The sequence below is a fragment of the Falco rusticolus genome, chromosome 5, assembly GCF_015220075.1.
Source record: "Falco rusticolus isolate bFalRus1 chromosome 5, bFalRus1.pri, whole genome shotgun sequence".
Lineage (NCBI taxonomy): Eukaryota > Metazoa > Chordata > Aves > Falconiformes > Falconidae > Falco > Falco rusticolus.
Genome location: NC_051191.1, coordinates 55,075,858 through 55,099,499, shown reverse-complemented (window position 1 = coordinate 55,099,499; position 23,642 = coordinate 55,075,858). Strand labels below are relative to the sequence as shown.

At 37.4% G+C, this 23,642-nt stretch overlaps 1 protein-coding gene across 4 annotated transcripts in view; it reads right to left on the bottom strand.

Annotated features, from left to right (window-relative positions):
* The window catches only part of UBN2 (ubinuclein 2), a 56,263-nt gene that overhangs the window by 14,399 nt on the left and 18,222 nt on the right, over window positions 1-23,642 (bottom strand). For 3 of the 4 annotated variants that reach the window (XM_037388322.1, XM_037388323.1, XM_037388325.1), the window contains 11 exons: window positions 19,452-19,589; window positions 18,139-18,251; window positions 16,625-17,123; window positions 13,130-13,200; window positions 12,297-12,426; window positions 10,886-11,004; window positions 10,169-10,282; window positions 8,644-8,787; window positions 4,893-4,943; window positions 3,461-3,503; window positions 1,270-2,805 (listed from right to left, as the gene is read on the bottom strand). In XM_037388322.1, the coding sequence (XP_037244219.1) occupies window positions 1,270-2,805; window positions 3,461-3,503; window positions 4,893-4,943; window positions 8,644-8,787; window positions 10,169-10,282; window positions 10,886-11,004; window positions 12,297-12,426; window positions 13,130-13,200; window positions 16,625-17,123; window positions 18,139-18,251; window positions 19,452-19,589 (2,958 nt within the window). The remainder of the gene's footprint in view (window positions 1-1,269; window positions 2,806-3,460; window positions 3,504-4,892; window positions 4,944-8,643; window positions 8,788-10,168; window positions 10,283-10,885; window positions 11,005-12,296; window positions 12,427-13,129; window positions 13,201-16,624; window positions 17,124-18,138; window positions 18,252-19,451; window positions 19,590-23,642) is intronic. The other variant, XM_037388324.1, reaches the window with a different exon arrangement.

Genomic DNA, 23,642 nt, shown 5'->3' with positions numbered 1-23,642 from the left:
TTGTCTCCTGCAGGCACCTTCCGGAGTACCCTGGCTGTACTGTATCTGGCTCAGCTCTTCTCTAGGCCTCAAGTGGTACCTCAGCGGCCCATCCACAGCATATGAGTTGTGGGGGTTTTTCATCCAAAACACCCAAAAGAATGAGAAGGCCGGTCAGAGCCTACAAGACATTTCTTCTTTACTAGCACACTTAAGGTACAGTAGAATGAAAGACTATAGAAATACCTTGTGAAAATCATCTTCCTCCTGTTACTCAGCTGCATTGAGAAAAATTTGATGGCAAGCTAAAATTTTATAAAACATAGCTAAAAGCTGAATGTACACCACTACCATGCAACAGCTATGTACAACTGTTCAGAAAAATACAAAGCTTTTCCATTTGCTGTACACCAAGACTGATTTACAGCAATATTGCTTTTCTTAACTTTAGTTAAGTAGTGAAGACTTCAGGATAGAAAGAGCAATAAAGAGAGGAAACCTTCAAATCCTCTCAGTAATTATATCATTCCCAGTAAAAACGCACAACTTGGGAAAGCAGCTTGTCTTCTGGGTATATGATACGTTTGCATGGGGTTTAGAACAACAGTATTTTCAAAAATTTGTTTCATATGACTTGTTTTGTCTCCAGTGGTAAAGTTCTGCATAAGCTCTATCTCAAACAGCTTCCAGGATCTTTATCTATATTAATGTCTCATTCAGTATGACTAGATTCTACAAAATAAAATACATATTTAATCACCAATACTAAAGAAAAGCCCTTGCAAGTGTTAATTTTAAATACAAGTCTTGCATTATACTCAAACCACAGGCAACAGAACTCTAGTTTTGCAAGTTAATCGTGAAGCTTGGCAACAAATGTACCAAAGACACCTTTTCATGTGACCATCATTACAAATGAGTAAATATGCAAGAATACACAAATCCAATAACACAAGGAAATACCACATCCCCTGAAAAATATGGCCACACAAAGCTTACCTTTTCTAGTGCTCTTAAAAAAAAAAAAAAGAAAACCAAAGTGAACTCCGTCTGTTCCAGAGTACAGACCAATCAACATTTTACAGCAAGGATTCATTCCACACTGATCTTTGCATTTCACATCAGCTGGAAATACCTATTCACTAGTGCAAAACAGTTTCACCAGTATTAGAATTTATGCTAAGTATAGACATTAAATTTATGACATGTTTTCAAGTCAGCATATTGCAAGAAAGAACATTTACAAAATCAATGTGATAAACATTAAACATGAACTCATTAGATGCGTACCTGCACACTGGCTGCTACAACTGGAGACCCTGAGGCAGAAGATGGTCTGTGTGGAGTTGACAATTGTTTAGTAGCACCCTGTGTTCCACTTCCTGCTCCCCCAGACAGACTAGTCCTACTAGCTCCACTTGAGTTAAGGTTACTGCCTCTGTTGGCAGGTACATTCATTCCAACTCCACCCAAATTATTTTTACCAACAGTTCCAGAAGGAGAAGAGTTGGGCAATTTTGAAGAGGCCTGAGGGTTCTTTGCAGGCTGAAGGCCTGAGGTGCGATTAGAGGGCAGCAGATTCATTGTGGGAGACTGCCTGCTGATATTTACACCACCGGTCTGTTTATGAAGGGGGTTGTTGCTGGAGTGACTACTCTGGGAAACTAGTGCACTTGAACTGGAAGAACTGGGTGTTGTTGCAGGCCTAGGGGATGAGGTGGACTTAGATGAAAATTTAGGTGATGCATTGGGCTTGGGTGTCACAGAGGGCTTAGATGCAGTAGGCTTGGGAGAGGCAGCAGGTTTAGGAGAGGCAGCCATGGAGAAGGGAGGCTTGAAACCCTGGGAAGAAACTTGTGACACCATAGCCTTGGCTAAATAGTTACTAGAGGTAGAGGTGCTGGATGTTGTCCGAGAAACCAGTGGATGAGACACTTGAGAGCCACTTCCAGATGAGGGATTAGACAAAGGCAGGCGATATACTACAGACTTATCTTGAGCTTTCATGACTGGTGATGAACAAGACAGTTTAGGATTACTACTCAATTTTACCACTGGATTGGTCTGTGATTTACTTATAGTTGCTTGTAAAGGAGATACATATTTCTGCTGTACAGCTGAATGCTGGTGCACCTTTGTCACTTGTGATGTTGACGAAGAACCACCTTGAGCCTCAGACGATACCAATATATTAGAATCCTTGGCTCTTTGAGAGGAGGTGGAAATAGCTGCTTGGGTCTTAGAGGAAGAAACATGAGTCTGCGAAGAAGAGGAAGCAGCTTGGATCTGGCTTGACCTCTGTAGTCCTTGCTGAAGTAGTTTGGCTGGCAAAGGCTCTAAGGAAACCTTAGGATTTTGAATTGAAGATCCAGCAATAAGGCCTGAAGAGATACCAGTGTGAACTAGGTCCTGGGGTTTCTTTGGTACTGGCCCTGTGTGACCAGCAATAAGACTTGATGAATGGGGTGTTTGAGTGGGCTCTACTTTCTTTGCAGTTGCCAGGGGCAACTTACTCATAATGCTTGCTAGTTTCTCTTCCCTCAGCCCAGGGCGAGGTCTGGATGTTGGTGTGTCTATGGTAGACCCAAGAGGTGATCCCTTGGCACCATTATTGATAACTGCCAGAGCATCAGAAATAGAGTCCAGTGAGGGTGGGTGGAAAGAGAGGTCTTCATCCAGTGAGTCGTCCAAGCAGATAGTCTCTGGAGCTGGTGGGCAGCTAGAGCTGGGTGGGGTGCAGACAGGTGTGCCAGAACTCAGTACAGTAGCGCAACTTGAATTGACTGAAGACGTACATGTTTTCTGTTCTTTCTTTGGACTGGAGTCCTGAGAATTAAGAGATAAGACAGGTTTAATAGCCTTTCTATAGTAGAGCTAAAGTCTTCTACAGTGTAATACTAGCATTCTGTAAATGCAGATGAACCAAAGATCTACTATTGAACTTCTCATATTAAGATACCTATGATATCCAGGGGTTGGAGTCCTGTGTGCTAATTCCGCATTTGTATTTAAAAACCTAGTGCTGTTGCTTTACATATCCAAGTGCTCCACACAGTTAAGAGTGATCAATGCTGCAAAGAACAGGATAGCTCATCTGATCACTCGGTAAAATGGCTACTGATCTAAAGCAACACCTAGTGATGTCTAATGAGACCTTTTATCAATGTACTGTTATCCTCCCAACCACATATTTTTCCAGTACCCCCAAATTTAATACAAGCTAAAAACAAACAAAGCACACTAAAAAAAGTGAAACTTTACCTGAACTAGTACCTCTTAGCAGTCAATTTTCAAAAAACTAATATAGCTTGAAGATACAGAAAACAGAAGTCTTTTGTACTACTTCCTTTAATAAACCACCACATCAAGAGCTCTTACTGCATTTCCTAATGGAACCCTTCTGCCAGACTTTTTCTGGATCAGAGGCAGGAAACGTGTTGTATCAAATGGTCATATAAAACTCATATATATAAGCATTTACCTTCACTTTGGGTTTAGGAGCCAAAATCACCTTCTTCTTTGCCCTAAAAAAGGAAGGCATACATGTGTATCAGAAGACAAAAGAAAGGCAAGTAATTTTGCTTTTAACTGTTACCCTGATTATACGCCAATAAACTAGAAGGATGACTACTGTAGTCCAGCTTTAATAATAAAACATCCTTGAAATAGAAAATGGGTTAAGATATGGGCGAGGGTGGATGAAGAGAACAAGCACACTTTTAATCCACTGTATCGTTTATCTAAGTAAATTAGATGCAAAATTCACTGGATTTTGATATGTAATTCACTGAATTCCTGATACATATCAGGAGAGCTATTTTATATTTTTCCAATTTAGAGAAACTTCAAAACATCAAGTCATTTCAGCTCCTTATATTCTTAAATAATTTGTCTATTTAGCAGAGCTCTGTCTAAACTGAAGTCACCTATAACAGTTACATCATTTCACTTTGTCACCAAGGAGTATAATTTGTGTTCTCATTTATATTTCAATCACACAAAAACAGCGCCCCCCGTGCCCCATCACCCACAAAAAAACCCCACCAAAAACATGTTTTGTTGTTTATCAGCTGTGAAAGTTGTATCCAACTACTTTGTTGCAAGAAGCCATTTAACAAACTTCCAGGTTCTTTTGCAGTGTTAGGTGAACACCATAGCACCAATGCAGTTTTGCAAGCAAGGACAGCATTAAGGACTAGTAGTCATCAGCTTCAACTTAGAAGTTAAGCACTTCACACCTGCTTTTCTCACTTCTATTTCTTCAAGAGGATCAACAGATTTACATCTTATAGGTCATTTTTTCCTCCTTTCCTAAGTAACTAGGATCATGCCTAGTTAAAAAAAAGACCTTAATGTAGGTGTACTGTGACTCAGTTTTGCCATTATGTAGAAAAATATCCTGCATTAATCATATTTACCACAAAGGTTGCAATTTGGGTGTTATTCAAAGTCATAATTGTTTTTTGAGTTCCAGCTGAATGTGGGCAGCTCCCAAGAGGAGCACAGCATTGTCTGAAAGTCAAAAAGGTAATACTCCGCTAAGATACACAGCCTTCTGTGGTTACAAAGACACTTACAAGGAAAAGAGCAGGAAGTACTGCAGTCTGAGTTAAATTTTGCTGTGCAGCATATTAAATTGAGGTAGTGTATAGGGCTTAGAAATATTTTAAGTAAAAGACATTAATCCAAGTATGAAAACCCACTTCAGTTATCTAGCCGCTTCATAACTGAGTTAAAATATAATGTCCCAAGAACATTTAAATTAATGCAATTAAAAAAAATCATCATTATAAGTCTTTTCAAACAAATCCCAAACTATATCCATTGCCAGAAAAAAAAAAGGTAGCATGAAGATGGGAAAAGATGCTACAAACAACCTGAAGATACTAGGAAGTTATCAATATTATACTCACGGAGCAGAAGTAAGGTGATTGTGAACACTTCGGCTTTCTTTAAAAAGCATCCTAAAAAAGTAGCAAGAAAAGCAGCATAAGGTGATTCTACAGGGACAATCACCTACAACCACCAAATACAGAAGTATCCTTGAATTTTCAAAAGAACCCTTTGATTATCTGTCCCCAAAGCAGCTAGTAGATAGTTTGCTGTCATAACGTATTTCCAGGCAGCCACGAACAGAAGAATGCTTAATAAAAGATTTCAAGTTTACATTCAAAATACCTCAGTAAATGGGCCGAGCTGGAGTCAACATAACAGAATATTGCCTCCTTCAGCTGGACAGAAGAAATAAATTTTGAATTTTGTCTCCTCAAAGGCTGATGTTAAAATCTCAAATTGAGGATTACTGTAAACTCTTACACACTATGTGTCCACACATTGTTTGGGTTTTGCAATTAGTTTGTTGTGGTTTTGTGGTGGTGGTTTTGGTTTTTTTTAAGCACAGGGGAAAAGTCAGAACATAGTAGCCAAGCTAGTTTCTAATTTTCTTCAGTATTTTGTACAGGCCATTGTGTACCATTTCTGGTGTGTAATTCTGTAATTACACTGGACTTGCACATATATTTTACTACAGAGTTGTAGTATGGCAAGAGTTGGTTAACAAATCTCAACACTTCACATGCTTTTATTTCCATGTTATCAGCTCCTGAGCTGACAAGCGTGAAGTGAAAACAATTCCCAACTTGCACCTATTCTACAGCTTGCTACTCAGGTGCAGCTATAACTAGACAAATAATGAAAATCCAGTCCCCTTCCCTGTTTCCAGGTAGACAAACTAGAACAGACAAGATTTCCCTACACCACTGCCACCATACTAACACCGAACAGTTGTCTAAACAAGAGCTTTTCACCACTGGTAACACATCCTGTAGAGCTGCAACAGTTAAGAAAAATTCAAGTATCCACAAATCTCCTGTAATCTGGTAAGAAAATATTGACATCCTCTTGCTGCAGTTCCAATGCCTTACTTCTCAGATTCCACTTTAAGCTCCATTTTCACATTTCCTTCACCATACTAACCTCCAAACCAGTATTACATTGCTCCCAGTTAGAGACTACTGAATGTCTATGAAGAACACCATGGAAGGAAAGGAACAATCCTCATCACAAGTTCAATGTGCCACATTCTGACACATCCAGCTTCTCCAGAATATTTCCCTCTGCACCTCCTTCCTGGTGCTTTTTCCTGATCTTTTTCATTTGGGAAATCCAAAATGAATCCCAGGCCCCAGTAATTTGTAGTACCAGCCTTAAAGGTTCAAGACAAAAAGTGTAACTACTACAGGAACAGAAGCCAAAGACACAGTACAAGGAAAGGACAGTGCAGTGTATGTTTCAAAGCAAGAGTATCTTTAGAAAAGAATTCCTCCATTGCATAAATATATTTAGATGTTAAAGTTGATGAGTGAGATCAGTGTGAGATTGTTTCTCTCTGATCGTGATTTACAGTCAAGCATGCTGTTTCACCTGCGTGAAATAAATGTGCTGCAAGCCTACTTGCATGACCACCTCCAAAGCTGATGAAAGTCTTAGAATTAAAGGAAACAGACTTCCTGTTCCTTACACTTCTTTTTTGAACATACACATATTTAGGTTGCAGGCTTTTTAAAAAAAAATAAAATTGTACATAGAATTAATATGCAACCTAGTTACAAAAAAAAGTGGGTTACATTATTGAAAAGGCTTTGGGGTCCTTTAGGACAAAAAGTGTTACTCTAAATCCATGACTATTAATAAAACAATCTCCTGAGGCAGAGTATGGAAGTTACACACAGAAAATTCATGTGACAAAGGTAGTTGTGATACACATGGACAAATGAACAAGGTGCAGTTTAAAGTTGTGATTGATACCCTACCTCATGCTTCTATACTGAGCTATGAGGAACATTAAATACAGTTAACTTTGAAAGAGCAAGAAAATCTTTCTTCTGGGCTGAACCCACGAAGTTCTGATACCACAGACCTACTCTGATTAGTAAGAATTCCTTATGAAATACATAGTCAGTAGGCCATTTTTAACATCAAATGCCTAATTTTTCTTTCCATTTTACATAGCTCCCTCTTACTTGAGGACCCATATAAAGGTAAAAAATTATGCCTTCAGCATAACAATCCCTATTCTAACATGCCAACAAGATGAGCATCCCACATATGAATAATGCCCTGTATTAGGAGTTACCACTTTCAGATGCCAGGAAATGCTTGCTTTTCCACTTTCCATGCATAACTTTACCTACAATTTACAACGCATCACCTCCTAAAGAGAAAGCAAGGAAGCACCTGCCCATAAATACGGGACAATGTATAAATCATTATGGTACCAAGACTTCCCAGTTGGTAAATGAAATCTTGCTGGTCAACAGAAAGTTACATTCAGGCAGCTTTTGGGGTTTGTTTGCTTTTTGGGTCAGGTTTTTTTTGGGGGTGGTGTGTGTGCATGTCTTTGTCTTTTTGTTGAAACCACTTTTATAGATTGTTTAAAAGCTTATGGAAATTTTCATCACACTTTGTATAGAAAGGAGAGAACCATATATGTTATATGGCTTTCAAATACAAAGACATAACACACTTTATGTCTATGTATTCTTCAATGACCTCAAACTATCACTTGACTACCAGTGATTTCCATACACATTCTTGAGCTACACTGGGATTCCTTGTCTCATGAAGATTTTATTGAAGTAGATAAGAGATAACATCTCTTATCAGCATGCTTACTATACAAAACTAGATCCTTGAACAGAAATATGTCAGCTGTATGCCAAGAAGTATAAAACTTCATTTGTTCCTTTCATTACTATTTCACAAGCAGATTATTACACCCTCATTTTCTACACTGACTATTCCAGGAAATCTCAGTTATTTCTACAGCTTGATACAGATTGACTAATCAAGGTATTCTTGGGTAAATTGGTTAGTATTGTTCTATCATTTAGCTTTTACAGTTGTGTCAGGATTTGATGTGAAACTTTTTCAATGGGTGCTACGGAAGGAAAGAATACACATCTATAATTTCTTTTCTTCTTCCACTTCAAGTGTTTGAAAACTTTGTGAAATTTGTATTTCACAATGACTACTATTGCTCTCATTTTTTCCCCCCCTTTGGGTGTTTTTTTCCTCTTAGTAAGTCAACAGGAAGTAAGCAGAAATTTTCTTTAAGAAACTGGTCTATTCTTAACTGCAACATCACAGAGCATCCCAATTGTTACAGAAAATAAAAAGTACAAACCTTAGTGTTTTGTGAACTCTGGTATTGAAATTGCAACTTATAATTTTGATAATGCAGTGTGATGTAGACTTCAGACTGCTTACAATGTATAGGCAAATCTGCTTTCTACATCACTATCACTTCCTGTATCACAGGAAAACTTCCCAAGCAGTTACTCCTTGCCTCATACTTCCCCCTAAAATGAAGCATCACACATTCTGTTATGAACTTCAATAAATTCAGTCTCCAGCAGATGACAAAAGCAAATAGTTCTCCAAGGAAAACAGTGGGGGTTTTTTTGCCTTTCAGCTTGCAAACAAGATGAAGAATTAACTTCTGAAAAACATTTCATTCATTCTAGAATATTCCAGTTCCACTAACATATTTTTGAGTTTTAAACAATATTAACAGTACACGGTTGAGTCAAATGCATGACAATAAATAAGACCCAAGAAATAGTTAACACCAAAATGAGTCAATGTATAAAGCAGGTATCTTACCTTGCCTGCATCCAGCCTTTAGGCCAAAGTGGTTTCACTTCTGTTTCCATAAAGGTTTTGAGGTAATCTTCAGCAGACTGACTTCTATTTGGCTCTAGCTCATAGCATCCCAGCTTAATCTTGACAAGATTACACAACAGAGACCTGCAGAAAGAAAGCACAGTAAATGAATTAAAGAAACAATCCTTTCAAAATTGTCAGCAGAAAAAGGCTGAGAAACTGAAGCACTAATGCTATACAGCTGCTGTCCATTGCCAGCTGTAGGAAGAACTCAGTTCCAACTGCTTTTTTTATTTCGTTTGCCACTGCACAAATTTGCTACTAAAACTGGCAAGATCTGCCACTGTCAATTCTCCATCTCCAACCGATCATAGGGCTCTTTTTCATCCTTACTATTATTTTGTAATTGGTTTTACTTTTTCTTTGTGGTTTCCTCAGAGCTGTAATATCTCCTCCCACTTGGCTCACAGTGACCTCTATTTCATTTAAGATGGAGAATGTCTGAAAGCAAGTCCATTGTACACTGAGTATTTCAACAGAGAATTCTTTCTGACAACGATGCTGTCTTTAAAATATATAAGTGCATACAGTTAAGTCACACTGGCCTTTTCAGAGCCTCCTGAATGAAAAAACCAACAGATTTAAACGTCTCTAAGTATGGCTCCCTCCAGATCAGTCCAAGCTATACTGGTTGTATACATTCCATGAAGCTTGCTTCCTTGTTTTCTTAACATACTGAAAAGATTCATCATGGTAAGTCCACCAGTTTCTTTTAATAATATGTACACTTGTAGTAAAATTAGCTTACATCTTGTGTGGAAAATTAATAATTTATAAGGATTTGCTTGCTCAAAAGCCTATCTAGATTATTTAAATAACAGTGATCTCAGTTTTCAGCAAAATTTATTCTAGGAATCAGAGCAGTGAGAATTCATTTCAGACAAGAATCTGTGCTGCTCCTGAGCAACAACAAAGAATTTAGGTAGAGACTGTATAAGAAGGGTTAAGATTCATGCATTCTGGATGCTGGCTTGCCCAAGGACTGGGAAGCTTGCCAAACCAGCACTGCCAATTTTGGTCCTCTGCCCCATTGTGGCAGAAACATTTACCGCTCATTGGGTGACAGTGTTTTCTGACCTGTTCCTAGAATGGTAAGAGGCAAGTATAACTCTGCTTACACTTCTGTTCTTTGCTTAAAGAAGCTCAAAAGTCCTAGAACCAGAAGAATTCTCATGTATTTGGATAAAGCAGATAAACAAGCAGATTAAAAAAAAGGGCTGGACATAAAATGATCCTGCCTTTTCAGTTAAGGAAAAGGGTGGTTTTGCCTTTCAAGTTAAAGAAAAGGGTGTTTTACCATTGCAGCATTCTAGCTTGCCTATTTAGCCCCAACACCCTCCAAAACTTAGGAGGTATACTTCTGAGAACAATTATTTATTGAACAGTATCATGTAATAACATCGCCCTGGAGTCTTCTTTATGAAGCCAGTGAAAATTCTTGGTGGAAAAGACAGTTTTGTCTCACCGCACTGTGTCATCCCAATGAAACTTCTTTCTGGGTCCCACAACCCTTTTTCCAGGTTTCTCATCATCATCCTCCTCCGATCCATTTTTCTCTCGTTCATCTTCTGCTTGTAACCTACAGTTGGAACAATTGTTTTCTTTATAGGTATACAACTCCTTAAGAAAGGAGTGTCATTTCAGGTGTTAGGAAAATATAAACAAGCAAACGAAGGACCTGTCTTCAGTTTCTCATTATACCTTTCCTGAAAGGGCAAACAGTTCATCTTCCTCTCCCTACTGTTTCATGGTCCTCAAAGACAAGTGAAAAGGATGCTATCCATCTACTGCAAATGGCAGAATACTTACCTATTAACTAATTTTAGACTTGGGGAAGTATTAACTATGAGAAAAACAATTACAATTAACAATGACAATATGTATCAAGGACCTGAACATAACACCCTCCTCCATTAATCCAGCATTTTGAGAATCTCCAGTATCCCTCTCAGTTTGTAATTTCCTTCTCTCAAGACCTATTGCATTCATATTAATAGAATATCCTTCCAGAATCAGATCATAACATAACTTACACAAAATTAAGTATTTTGTACAATTCAAAACTTACAGGCACCTGTAAGTTGTAGCCAAGTACTATGTTGAGCTTGGGGAATGAACAACATGGAGACAGACTTCCAGTTGAACTCTAGAGTGGGCATGCACAGACTCCAGAAATACCTACTTGGCATTCTTGGCTTGATTGCGGGCCTGACAGTCCTCCTGATACTTGCATAACTGTTCAGGCATGACATTACTGACAGCTAGTTTCAGCTTTTGCAGCGGTTCTCTCAAGCGGTCATCCTGTGAAAAGAGAAATACCAAAGCAGTTCTATTAGTTTCACAAAAATTAACTGAAACATTACTTACATTGCATCTATTTCCCTGCTCGCTTCTGAGGCAAGATTCCTAGTACCATCTACTGACTGCAACAGCCATTTCCTATACAGCACTTGAATCCTGTTAAATGCAACAACATTATAGTAATGCACCCACTTGAAATTTCTCATAGAACTCATGCAAGTCTTTAGACTAGAAACAACGAAAGACGGTCACAAGGAAATATAACATGAATATCCCAAAACATTATGGCATGACCTTATGAAATAATGCTTTTTAATCAAGATAGGGAAGGGAAGAAAACCTGAGAGGAAAAAGCAAGATGACCTGACCAATGAGTATCTCAACACTTACAAATAAATATCCAATTAATCAAGTCTCAAAAAACTCCAGTATAAAAAAACATCCTAAGTAATGAATAAGTTATACATATTATTATATGCAATTTATATACGTCAAAGGTAAGAACTAAATATTTGGAGACAATTCTAAATACAAAGAACTTCAAACAGTAAAATAATACATACTTCCCTACATGTTTTAAACTCTTCCTACTTCTTCTTACTTTATGTTCTTAATTATAACTGCTTACTGAGAAGAACTAGAATACTATATGCTATTGTGTCTTACTGCTTAGAAATAGCATACAAATCTGTTTGCCGCCTTTGCAAATTCTGAGATCTCTGCATTCATGATCCTCAGATCCTCTGCAAGATTTAGTCCTAGATTTCATCTAAAGAATCAGGTCAGAATACTTCAGATAACAGAGAAAGAATATGTTTTCCTATTGAATAAAGTAAGTTGAGAAAAGCAACTGCAAATCACATGTGAAGTATTTGTAAGACCTAGCCACAAAAATCAAATTTGCACAAACAGTACAGGCTGGTTTGTCTGTTATCCATCTAGCCTTTATTTTTTTCTTGACACAAAAGTGAATGCAGGAGTTATTTTTTTTAGCCTGTCATAATCACAATAATTGTTGATTTATAGTTCTGCCACTTTAATATGTACCCTGTATGCAGCTTTCAAGATGAAAGCACTTAATGCTCAAATAAAGGGTCTGAAATACTTAAAATATTGGTTCCTAAAGTAGTGACAATAGTAGATACACAGAAAAAAACCTTTTAAGTTGATACAGCAACTCATCCAAAATCTTTTGGTTTATTGGAGACTGTGTGGTTGTTGCTCTCCTGCATTCTGTCCTCGTCACTATTACAGAACTGACTCATGCTGAAGGCTGATCTCCCTGCCATTACCTGGACATTGAGGTGTAACTTCTTCAGACGCTTTATCAGTGTGTCCTTATTGCATGGCACAAAGGCCTCAAGGTGAGAGTACACTCCATTGCGAATGGCAGGATTTATCTCCTGTAACTGTAGCTCAATACTGAAAAACAAATGAGACAGCCAACCCGTGAGGCACTCCAAGATAAAGATGACAACTAAACAAAAACCTACGCAAGCTGCATATGCATGCCATATTCTAGCTACGCATACTAAAAATAGCAGCTTGGGACACGTTCAGATAATTTTTTTTTTTTACACAAGGAAGTCTTCTTAATCAATGGTAAGAAACCATTCATATACATACTTCTTCAGCAATGCTGAACACTGTCATTCAAATTTCTGTTACTTCTACCATTACAGAACAATGTTGATACAATTGACTGTTACAGTCTTCTAGAGATTACTTTTTGTTTCTTAGAATACAAACATAGAACCTTCTATATTAAATGCTTAGTTGAAGGATTACACAGTAAAAAGAGCTGGCATTTTACTTCATGACAGCTGAAGGTGTTCCGAGTTATAAAAGTGGGGACAAGAAACAATGGCAGTTTTGTTGAATTTTACACATGAAGTCAAGGACACAGGGCACTACAAAACACTTTACACTGGATAAGGACAGACAGTCAGCCATGACAGGAATTGTATTAATATATAAAGCTTTTTAGCTAATAACTAGCTTAGACTGATCTACCTTCATTGACTTTTAAGGGCTTTGTTGGAACAACCTCAACAATATTTCCTCTTCTGTACTTTTCCTTTCACCCCCTTTCCAAAAAGGGAAGGTTGTACAGATAAGCACTTACTCCAGCAGAATATTATTCATGTCTTGCGTGAAAAACTTCTTCCTGCCTTCTTCATCAAACATCTTGGCGGCCTGAAAGTACAGCAATAAAGAGTATCCAAAAGTTCATAGAGCATTTTATCCCAACAACCTTTGTATCTTTACTTTTACAGCTATATCACATACCTAATATCACATTCTTATTTTCTGGAAAACAGCATTGGAAAAAACCAAACAAATCCAAACTATACTCAGCCATTTAGAAAAAAGGGTGAAAATTGTTATAATTCTACTCAAAAAAGGCTTGCTCTACAACAAACAATCATTCTATTTAGTACCTGTCTGGATGACTGATGTTAAACTTACCTTTTCAATAACCATGAAGAAAGAAAATGGTAGAGATGTTTTATCATCTCACCATCAGCAACATTGCACTACCAGTTAGCCTTAAAAAGAGGAGCATTGCTTGACAAGTCAAGCAAGCAAGAGCATCAAACACATTTCTACTCTCAGTGTATGAAAGGCTCCTTCCTAGCTCTGTTATGCGCCTCATCCAGTTACAACTTCCCAGACTTCTTAGATTCATCCCAGTCCTTCACTGCAATTTCTACAAAGTGATTATGTATGCTAGAAGAATACCTCATCCCTCTCTTCCGGTGCTCTCTGCCATTCTCACCACCTTTAGACTACATCTCTAATTTTTGTCTGGTCACTTCCTGAGTCTGGGGTGGGGAAAAAAAAAAAAAAAGACAGCTTTGTTCTTATACATACTTCCTTTCATTAGAAGGTTTTACTGATTTTCAAGACTTTCCATGCAGAATCCCTTTCTTTTGTTCTTATTACCTAGATTCTTATTTTCACAAACAATGACAGCTTATAAGGAAAGCCAATAGCTGCACTGTTCTACAAAAATTGGTAAGATCTTCTCTCTACTGTTTATCCACTCTACTGATTTACAGAAGTCAAAAGAAAACTTTCCGAGGCTTATTATCATCTTACATTCTGGCACTGGGACCAGACAACCAATATCTAAAGGAGATAGAAAAGGCTACGCATGCAGAAGAGTACAAGTATAGTATCATTATAATGACTGACAAACATTAGAGGCAGCTCATGTGCTACAAGGCTGAACAGTCAAATAACTTAAAACCTCTAATTCCACTTTTTGAAAAAAATTTAGTGACTTGTAACAACATAGCTAAAAACTATAAATACAAGTATTAACTTGACAAAATTCCTTTATTACTATGAAATACTTACAGTTCTTGGCTCTTTGTAACTAACCCATTTAAATGTGAAAGAAAAATATTTTCTGGAATTGTGAACTCTACACTGCACAGGAACAGGAGTCTGATACTCTATTAGAAACCACAAGGTAGCCCATTGTCTGAAGACTGTACCACTTCAGTCATGAACACTGATACCAGAGTTTAAGTTCCTATAAGGACCGCATTCCACTCACTACTTTCTACCATAAATTCAGCTGCTGAGGGGATGGTACTATCTGTCTAAGAATGCTGAAGCATTCATTCCGCTAAAAAAATTACAAAGGTTATAGAAGTTTACAAGTGATAGGATACTAAAGAAGACAAATTTGAAAGTCTTAAATCCAGCATCTTTAAGCATATTTAACACAAGGATTATTAACATCCTCTGGTTTATATAAAGTGGAAGGAAAGATATACTTAGACATTTTGGTCCCAGGTAGACCTTAAACGGTGGTTTCAGCATTATACTAGCACATTGGATAGCGTTGCTGGCTTCTGAAGAGAACAACATTGGCAGATTCAAAAACTGCATCACTATTACTGAACTGTGGTGGGTTTTTTCCCCCACAAATTATTTTGACAATTCCTTCACAATAGAAAAATGCCATTTTATTACTTTCTTGCTTGTGTACAATATTCTCTCTGTTGTGGTAGTTCAGTTGCCCACTTAGGGAACCAGAACACATTAACATACAAAAGAAGTCAGGAAGTTTTTGTTGTATTTAGTCAGTGGCTTTCTAGAAGTGGTGGGTCTTTTTAAAATCTAGATATATCATAATCCATGCACAGAACAGGCTTTTTCCCCACAGCTTTACAAACTTCTTAGCTTTCTTTGGACTAAAGAGCACTAAAGCTGTGAGCATACTAAGTATTTGACAAGACATTTCTTTTTTCCTGCTTTTTAGATGATGTTTTCCCCCCACTAATGTGTCAATTGATGGCAATTTGCAGAAGGTAAAGAAGTTGCAATCTTTAAGACAACACAATCTAGTTTTTCCCCAAGCGTATGGATAAACTTGCTCTGCTCAGCCAGCACCAAGCTTCCAGAAGACAGCAAAAGCAGAAGATAGAAGAGTTAGGTTTTCTAAGCAACACTGAACCAAAGCTGTCTTTCAACCGGGCAGGACTTGCTCTACAGTGAAGCAGCATGAATTTGGGGCAGGGAACTAACACTAACTTTTGGCCTAATCCAGTTGTTCTACAGTTTTGCTAGAAGCTTATTGTTGATTCATAGCAAAATTAACCTGAATATTCAAAGGCAGACAAAATAATCTCTCTCACTTTAGTAAATATTAATTCCTTGATTGTATTTAGCTTGGTACATTTAAAACTAAGAACACAAACATTTACATACAGACAAAAAACAAACATTATGATTTATCTATTTTAGCAAAGCAAGCTCTGCTACAGTTTAGATTTTTTTTTCCCAAAAATGTAGTAACTTGAACTGCTTTTTCAAAACTTAATGAGCAAGGAAAAGCTGCACTTCAAGCTTTTTCTTGCTCAGAATAAACATCAGAATCTAGAGAACCAAACAAAACATTTTTTCTCAACTTAAGGTAACATCCACAACTGAAACAAGGAGCATAGAATACCTTAGTAGCTCTGATCCCTTTCAATAAACTAGTAGAATGTTTGTAACCTGTTCATTTAATATTTGTTACTAACATCTTTAAATAGTTTGCACTCCATTCTAACCTTTGAAAATATTCAGTTTTGTGGCTGTGATTGGTATTTTGGGGTGGGTTTTTTTGTTTTTCAGTTTGGTGGTGGGGATTTTTGGTGGGTTTTGTTGTTGCTGATTGGTGCATTTTTTTTTGAACTAGCAAGTTAGCTTTTCTGTTAAAAAGCCAAAAATTCAAGACATCAATTCGTAAGCCACAGTCATATTTCAAGTTTCCTCCTCCAAAGCAAGAAAATGCCCATCCATTTCACCAACTAAATTCAAGTTAAAGTGACACTGACATTTCTGTTATGGAAAAAACCCAAACAAATAATTATTGTACACAGAAGATTTAGAAAACCTTGTCTCCACTGTGAAACAAACACTGCTTAACAATTTACCTGCATCATCTCTGTGCCCATTTTCATCCGAGTATAAATACAGCCATTAAGATTGACATTAAGATCAATTCAACATTTTCAGAGTTTCAGTCAGCAATCCAAGAATGACAACTTAGGCCCTAATTATTCTTCCTCATTCTCTCAGATTCTTGAATGCAATCCCTTATCAGTAAATTCATACTTACTGTTCGAAGGTCTCCAATGCGTTTTTCAAGTAGCATAGGCAGACCTTCTGGGAGGGCAGGCACCTGCTTGGGTGTCATGACCTGAGAGGTGTAGGTTGCCTGAGTGACATTTCCATTTTCTCCTGACAGCTCAGATACCGGGCTGCCATCAGAAGTGCCATCAAGCAACTTGTCAAAGTCAATGTCTCCCAGCATCTCCAGGGCACTTTCAGCTTCTTGCAGGAGCTCACGTTCATTTGTGCTACCAAAAATGGAGAGGACAGGATCATTGATCCTAAGATTCAAGTCAGAGATATCATTTCCTGCACTGAGAGAGGAGGAAGGAATTTTACTAGGGGTAGAGGTTGCAACAGTCACTGGAGGTTTTGGACTAGATTCCTTCTTCCTCATGGCTTCCTTCTCCTTTTGAAATTTACGGATCATGGCAGCCAGAGAGAGTGAGTCTTTATACAATTTCTTTTTCTTCTTTTCAGACTTGTGTGAATTTAAGGCCATTACTCTGTAGAGGAAAGAAATCTTTCATTGGAATGCATGTGATTTTTGAGACCTCAGTAATCTGTAACAAAAATCTGTGATTTTAGTACAATTAAAAGATTATCAGGGGAGAAGCCAGTACATCGTACTTTCATCTTCACACTATTCTATCAACTACCGTAAACCTTTGCTGGTCATGTGATTCCACACTCTAACCAATTTGTTTTGTTAAGTTTTGTACACATTAAGGCAAAGTTTATTTCCTTTTGACTTTGCAATTTAATTATGGAAGCGTTGGCACAGTTATTAAAACTCATGGCTGATCTATGCTACTGCAATTTGACTCTCAGACTTCTGAATGGTGGCAAGTTGCTTTAAGTTTAGGCACACCATGTATGTTAAAAATTCTATTAATTGCTAAGAATTTTGACATGCAAGCTCAACAGCTATATGGTACTTAAACTAAGTGTTTTCTGCCAATGCATCACGTTGATGAAAGACACTATCAATACCTTTTCAACACCAACTTGAATATTCATAAGACAACTTTCACTCAATGACAATTTTCTAGAAGCCAATAAAAAAAAATCCACGTCCTTAATCCTTCCATGCTAACTTCAGAACTCAGGAAACCAAAGTTAGTAAGAAACATGTAGAATAATTAAGGTGTGTTTATAGTTTTCAGATAAGAAACCATGGGATAGGAAGAAAGCTATTTTTTATTACGAGATGTAATTCTTAGTGCTACGTAAGACTTTGGGTAGAACAGTGATGGATAATGCTATTCATAGACTCAAAATTTCTGTTCTGCAATTCCTATTTCCTTGTTTTATTATTATTTGTTAAAAGTTCTGGGGGACAAATATTAGCTTGTAGGACTTATGCAAAAAATCTGCATAAATTACAAACCCAAAATCTATTAGCTATTAATTATAGTTTAAAATTACAATATTCTAAACAGCTGTGATAATCTTGCTATGGCACACAATCTTGAAACCAAACCTCACAATTCAAGGGTTCATCTAAAGAAAGAAACATACCCCAGCTGCTTAGGAACTTTCATTTTTCGAGGCTTCTTCTCCTTTTCTGTCCCTTCATCTTTCCGCTTGCGCTTCTTCATTCCTCGATCTTCACTTTCTTTCAACTTTGCTATCTAGAAAAGAGATCAAATAAAGGACAATGATTCTTCCACCCTAAAAGACTTTTACAGAAAGAGGCATCTAGTTTTCCTTACACTTTCCAATTCAGAGCCAGGAAAAATACCTCAGTGTGTGTAAAGGCAAGCAGTACCACAGATTCATAGCAGCAATTGCTGTTACTGACAAGTCTCAATCATTTATTATTTTTAAATAGTTACTGAATTCAGAGCTTACAGTAAGAATACTTTAAGGCACACGCAGACTGATGCCCAGCCAGTATAAGCAATGGCCACCTTGGAAGACTGAATCCCACCCACCCCCTTCTGCTACCACAGTTTCATTGCCGAGTATGAAGTTACATAGTATGGAACATCTTTTTGGCTAATTCAGATCAGCTGTCTTCCCTCCTAAGTTCTTGCTTACCTGCTTACCCTAGCTTACCTGCTGGTGCAGGGTAGGGAAAGAGAAAGCCTTCAAACTGTGCAAATATTCAGCAACAGGTAACTTTGGTGCATTATCAACACTATGTTAGTCTCAAATCCAAATCATAGCACCGTAAGGGCTGTTAAGAAGAAAGTTTACTCCATTCCAATCAGATCCAATGCAAGAACCTTATTATGTTTAAATTTAAAGAATTCTAGAGCAGGAAGAGTCAGAAAGCAGCAAGTTCTTGGAATTGCATGGAACTTGTGAATGTCATATGCAAGCAATTATGTTTGCATTGATCATAACTTGTCAAAGTACATAGAACCGCACACTTTGGGAAAGACTGTATATATACTTTTTGATATAGCTGTTCTTATGCACTGAAATTATTTTAACAGATATTTTAGTGTTATTCTGAGTATTAGGAACAATTTAAAACCACGCAAGCTTTATGCAACATCATAAAAGCAGCGTTGGAGAATTTAAGTTCTCACCTCATAATAAAATTCCTATAAAATTACAGAATCATCTGTCACTTCAAGATGGACAGACATAACTTGTTAACTTGCCTAAACAGACGGTTAGCCCTACAAGACTAGACAACCTGTGGAAATCATGAATTATATCCCCAATGCTAGTGCATGAGCCACAAAACAGGAAATGCAATAAAACAGTACTGTGTATCATTTCGCTTTCAGCCTCTTCCTATGAGATATTCTAAAAGTATCAAGCATTTCCCAATGTCCATCTAGCTATAAGTTATAAAAAGCATAATTAACATCACTCACTTTAGGTGGCCTATGCTTTTTATCTTCTGCGAAGTCTTCATCCTCTGAATCAGATGCCTGCCGGAACTGCAGAGTACCAGTGTTGATATAAAACCCTCCATATTTGGTTGTCAGGGATGCAGGAACCAATTCATCATACTGGGTGGGGAAAAAGACTATGAGTTTATCAGCATTTCTTAATAAAATGAATTTAGTTCATTCCCCAGTCTCCACACGTGAAAAATTATATACAACTACACTGCACAGCTTGCTACAACAGAAACAGACTGGTAATGCTATTGAAGGTGATCAAGGTACAGAATTACTTTTCTACTTTCAAAACAATGCCCTTTTTTTCGGAGAAAAGACAGGATTACTAAATTAAAAGTACTGCTTTCTGAAGGAAATTAACAATGGGCACAGAGGCATTTCCCCACCCCCACTCCCCAAGGTGGGGGGAAAGCCCAAAAACTTTTAAATTTTTCCCCCCAATATTCTGTTTCAGAAAGCATGTTACATTATGCTAGATGTTAAATCAAAACACGTAAACCATATGAACAATGATATACTACCTGCCTATGAGCAACTTCACCTGATTGTTCACTGGTTGTTTTTATACAGAAAGTAGGCAGGCACAGATAATTATTTGTTTTCATCTACAACAGCCTTACAGGTGTATCAGCAACATCACTGGTGAAAACAAATGGGGGGGACCCACAAAAAAAAATAAAAGCCAAAACCGAAAAAACCCCTGCCTCTATCGATTTTAGTTTTTCAGTTTAATGTTTCTGTTGAATACCCTTCTATTTTATGTGCAATTAAAATCACCTTGTTAGTCAATCACTTTTATCATAGGAGCTTTTAAGTTATCTGTGACAGCCACAGCTATTTCCAGAAGGCAGTCTGAACAGTCACTATATTGCAGTGGAAGAAGCCTAATCTATGTCAGAATTTTACAGAATTGGATATTATATCCAGAAGATAGGACTGAAGATTGTACAGATGTTTTTGTTAATTAAGCATTAAAAAACTTCTCAGATTATATGCTTTGTTTCATTAAGACTACCAGTTTTCATTAATATCAATCTCTGCAAAGCACTTGATTCAGACATTCCAACACATGCTACGTTTAGTTCCAACTCTAATCACCGTGCCCTGTTCAAAAACCTACTTCTCCTGCAAAGTTTTCTGAAATTTTCTTTTGCTAAAAATGCTATCCTAGACACGACAAACTTAACCACAGTATCTGTTAGCTTATTTCCCATTTTAGGTGTTGCATACAACATTACCTATTACAAAAACACCAATGCCAGGGCTTCTTTCATTGAAAGTCAGATATATTCTATCTGTTCAGACAGTTTTCAAACCACAAAAGTTTCCAAACTCTTATATACACTGTACGTTGAAAAATACTTAGTATTTATGAAAGAATTTCCAAGTTAGAACTAAAGCTGTATCTCAAAAATATTGAAATACAAAGACATAGGAAAAGTGGTTGACATTACGTATAGCAGAAACAACATTAATTCTATTATTTCATGACCAGCAGCCTCTCAGAATGACACTGTCCCAAGTATTACCAGAAAACTGTCGAATCTCTAGGAAACATCTTGTTTCTCAGAATTCTGAGAAAAGCAAATTCTCAGAAAGGCTGGGAGGATTAACAGATTCATTCTAGCTCTATGTATAAGTATCAACTAAGCAAGCCTTGGAAGTATTTGCAAAAGAACTGAGAGAGGGTTGCCTTGACAATGCAATTATCACTATGCAGAAGGACAATGTTGTCTTGAACTATTCCAAATTTGAGCTACTGGTCTTTGTCTTCAAATACTGAAAATTGTAAAATGGTGCATTTAATAACCAACAAATACAATTCTGGAAGCTACAGTCTGTCTGGAAGGACAAAAAGAGAATGTCCAAGACCCAAACCTGTCAACAAAGATAAGGAGAAAATGTTTACAGGACTTCGAACATGTTACAAAAGTACCAGAAAGACACAATAACATTATGTGCAATGACTACGAATCAATTTTTGCCCTTCTGCTGAAAGAAAGGGTAGGATTTTGACGCACCTCAGAGGTATGGTCCCTGGCAGAGGAAAAAGCTGATTTTTGATCTGCAAGCAATAAATGTTTGGTAGCACAGCCAAATGACTAAGTGAGATAAAGCAATGTGTTTGTTATTTTGAAGCCTGAACCAGCAGGCCTTCCACTGCATGTCTGTTAAGACAGAATTACACAGATGAATAAATTAGTAGACAGTTTCAACTACCACGTTAACTGAAGCCTTGAGATCACCTACAGTAAGGGAACAGTGTGGAGCGTCAGCTACCAGCTTACTTCACTTCCCCCTCCATGCTATGCAAGATATTCTGAACTTAAAATGCTTTAAGAACAAAAAAAGTTAGGGCTACCAAAAACATTAAGATAGGAAGAAGAGAATCCAGAAGACAAAAAACAGTGAATGTGTAACTTCAGCAAGGAAGCTGGTGAATGCCTGATCTAGAGGCCTATGTGGATTTAATCTGAGTAAGTAGTTCGAAATTTCCATGAGTCATCAGCTTTCATCTTCCTGGAATGGAAGGCTTAACAAGCAGTACAGAAAGAAAGAGAAAGGAAAAGTGGTGACAGGATCTATGAAATGCCCTAGGATCATATGAAAGACTAGCGCAAAAAAGCAGGAGAATCTATTAAGTGGACAAAATGAAAGCAAAGTGGCTTAGTTGCGGCCTTGTCATTCATCTTAAGAGACCAGGACAATCATGCGAAGTAGGAGATGCAAAGCAAACTTGATAGTGGAGGCTGGGTAAGAAGTTCAGAGAAATCTGATGTTTTTCCACAGCTCTCAACCAGCTTCACTACATACAAGGAAGATGAAAGGGAAAGAAAATAAGTGATTATCCACAGTACTTAATAGACAGAGCAGGCATTTCCCTTTTGAGCTGACAGGGTGTGAACTGAAACTGTGAGGCTGGGGCAAGACAGGATCAAAACAGAATACAGTAGTTGCCGAGTGAAGGAAAAAGCACAGTCAAAGTTGGGACCATTATCCTAAGAAGTAAAGAACAAGTAAAGGGAAACACAGTGAAGACTCTGCTGCAAAACACTAAAGGAAGGCCTGGAGTCCACACAAGAAAAAGGAAGGATTAAAGACAGTCCACAAGTCAGGAAACCATGAAGCATGTTGATAATTCTAATAATCTGCTGTGATATGTGGCACATCCATAGGAACAAGGCAACCAGAAAGGCAGAATTTGTTCATTATGCAGATGAACAAGCTATCCCCTAACAGTCGGCAGGCAAACAAGGTCAGCAAGATGTGGATGTGTAACTTACCAGTTGAGGTTTCAACAGCTTCTGCTGAGGACTATGAATTTAGTCAGACTTTTAAGACGTTTTTGACATTCAGTTCTCCTTAACCCTTGAGAGGGTTTACTTTTCCCTACCAAAACAGCGTCTGTCCTCAGCCTACTGAATAAGGTGTAACTTACAATTCAAGGTTTCATTTTTATTTTCAACTTACCAAAAACTGAGGAGCGCAGACTAGAATGTATCTAGTACCACCTCCTTTGAGGTAAACTTATATTTTCTAGTGCCCTAACTGAACACAAAATTTGAATATGATTGTCTAAGATACCAGCAACAGCTACATTAAACTTAAATTTGACGTTTCTTCAGGGCTCTCAGTTAAAGGGAACACGCCTCTTGCAACTTCTAAATCTTCTGATTAACTGGTTTCAAGACTTTTGCTTTGCACTAGTTTTTTCCATGTATGAAACAGCAGAAGTGATCCTATTAGGAAAAACAGTTTAAGCCCTTTACAGTGTTCTGCTCCTCCTTATACATTCCAAGACTGAGAATTAAAATTCTCAGACCTACAGACAGACAGAATTTGATATATGATTGACTCCTGTAAACACAAATTTGCTCCATAAAAGATTATGGAATCATTCTGCAGATAAAGCAAGACTGATACATTCTCTAATCATCTAAAAGCATGTTATTTTCAACTATTGTCCTTGAGCTACATAGCTATGCTTCTAGTGCCACTGATCTAATTAGATGTTTAGGTATGAAAGGTATTTTTTAAAAAATAACCAGTTTCAACTTCATTATCATACCAATAAGAACAGTGACATTTCAGGTATTATACCAATTTAGTTCTGAAATCCAGACCCACAGCACAGAGCAGTATCTTATACTGTCTGGTCTT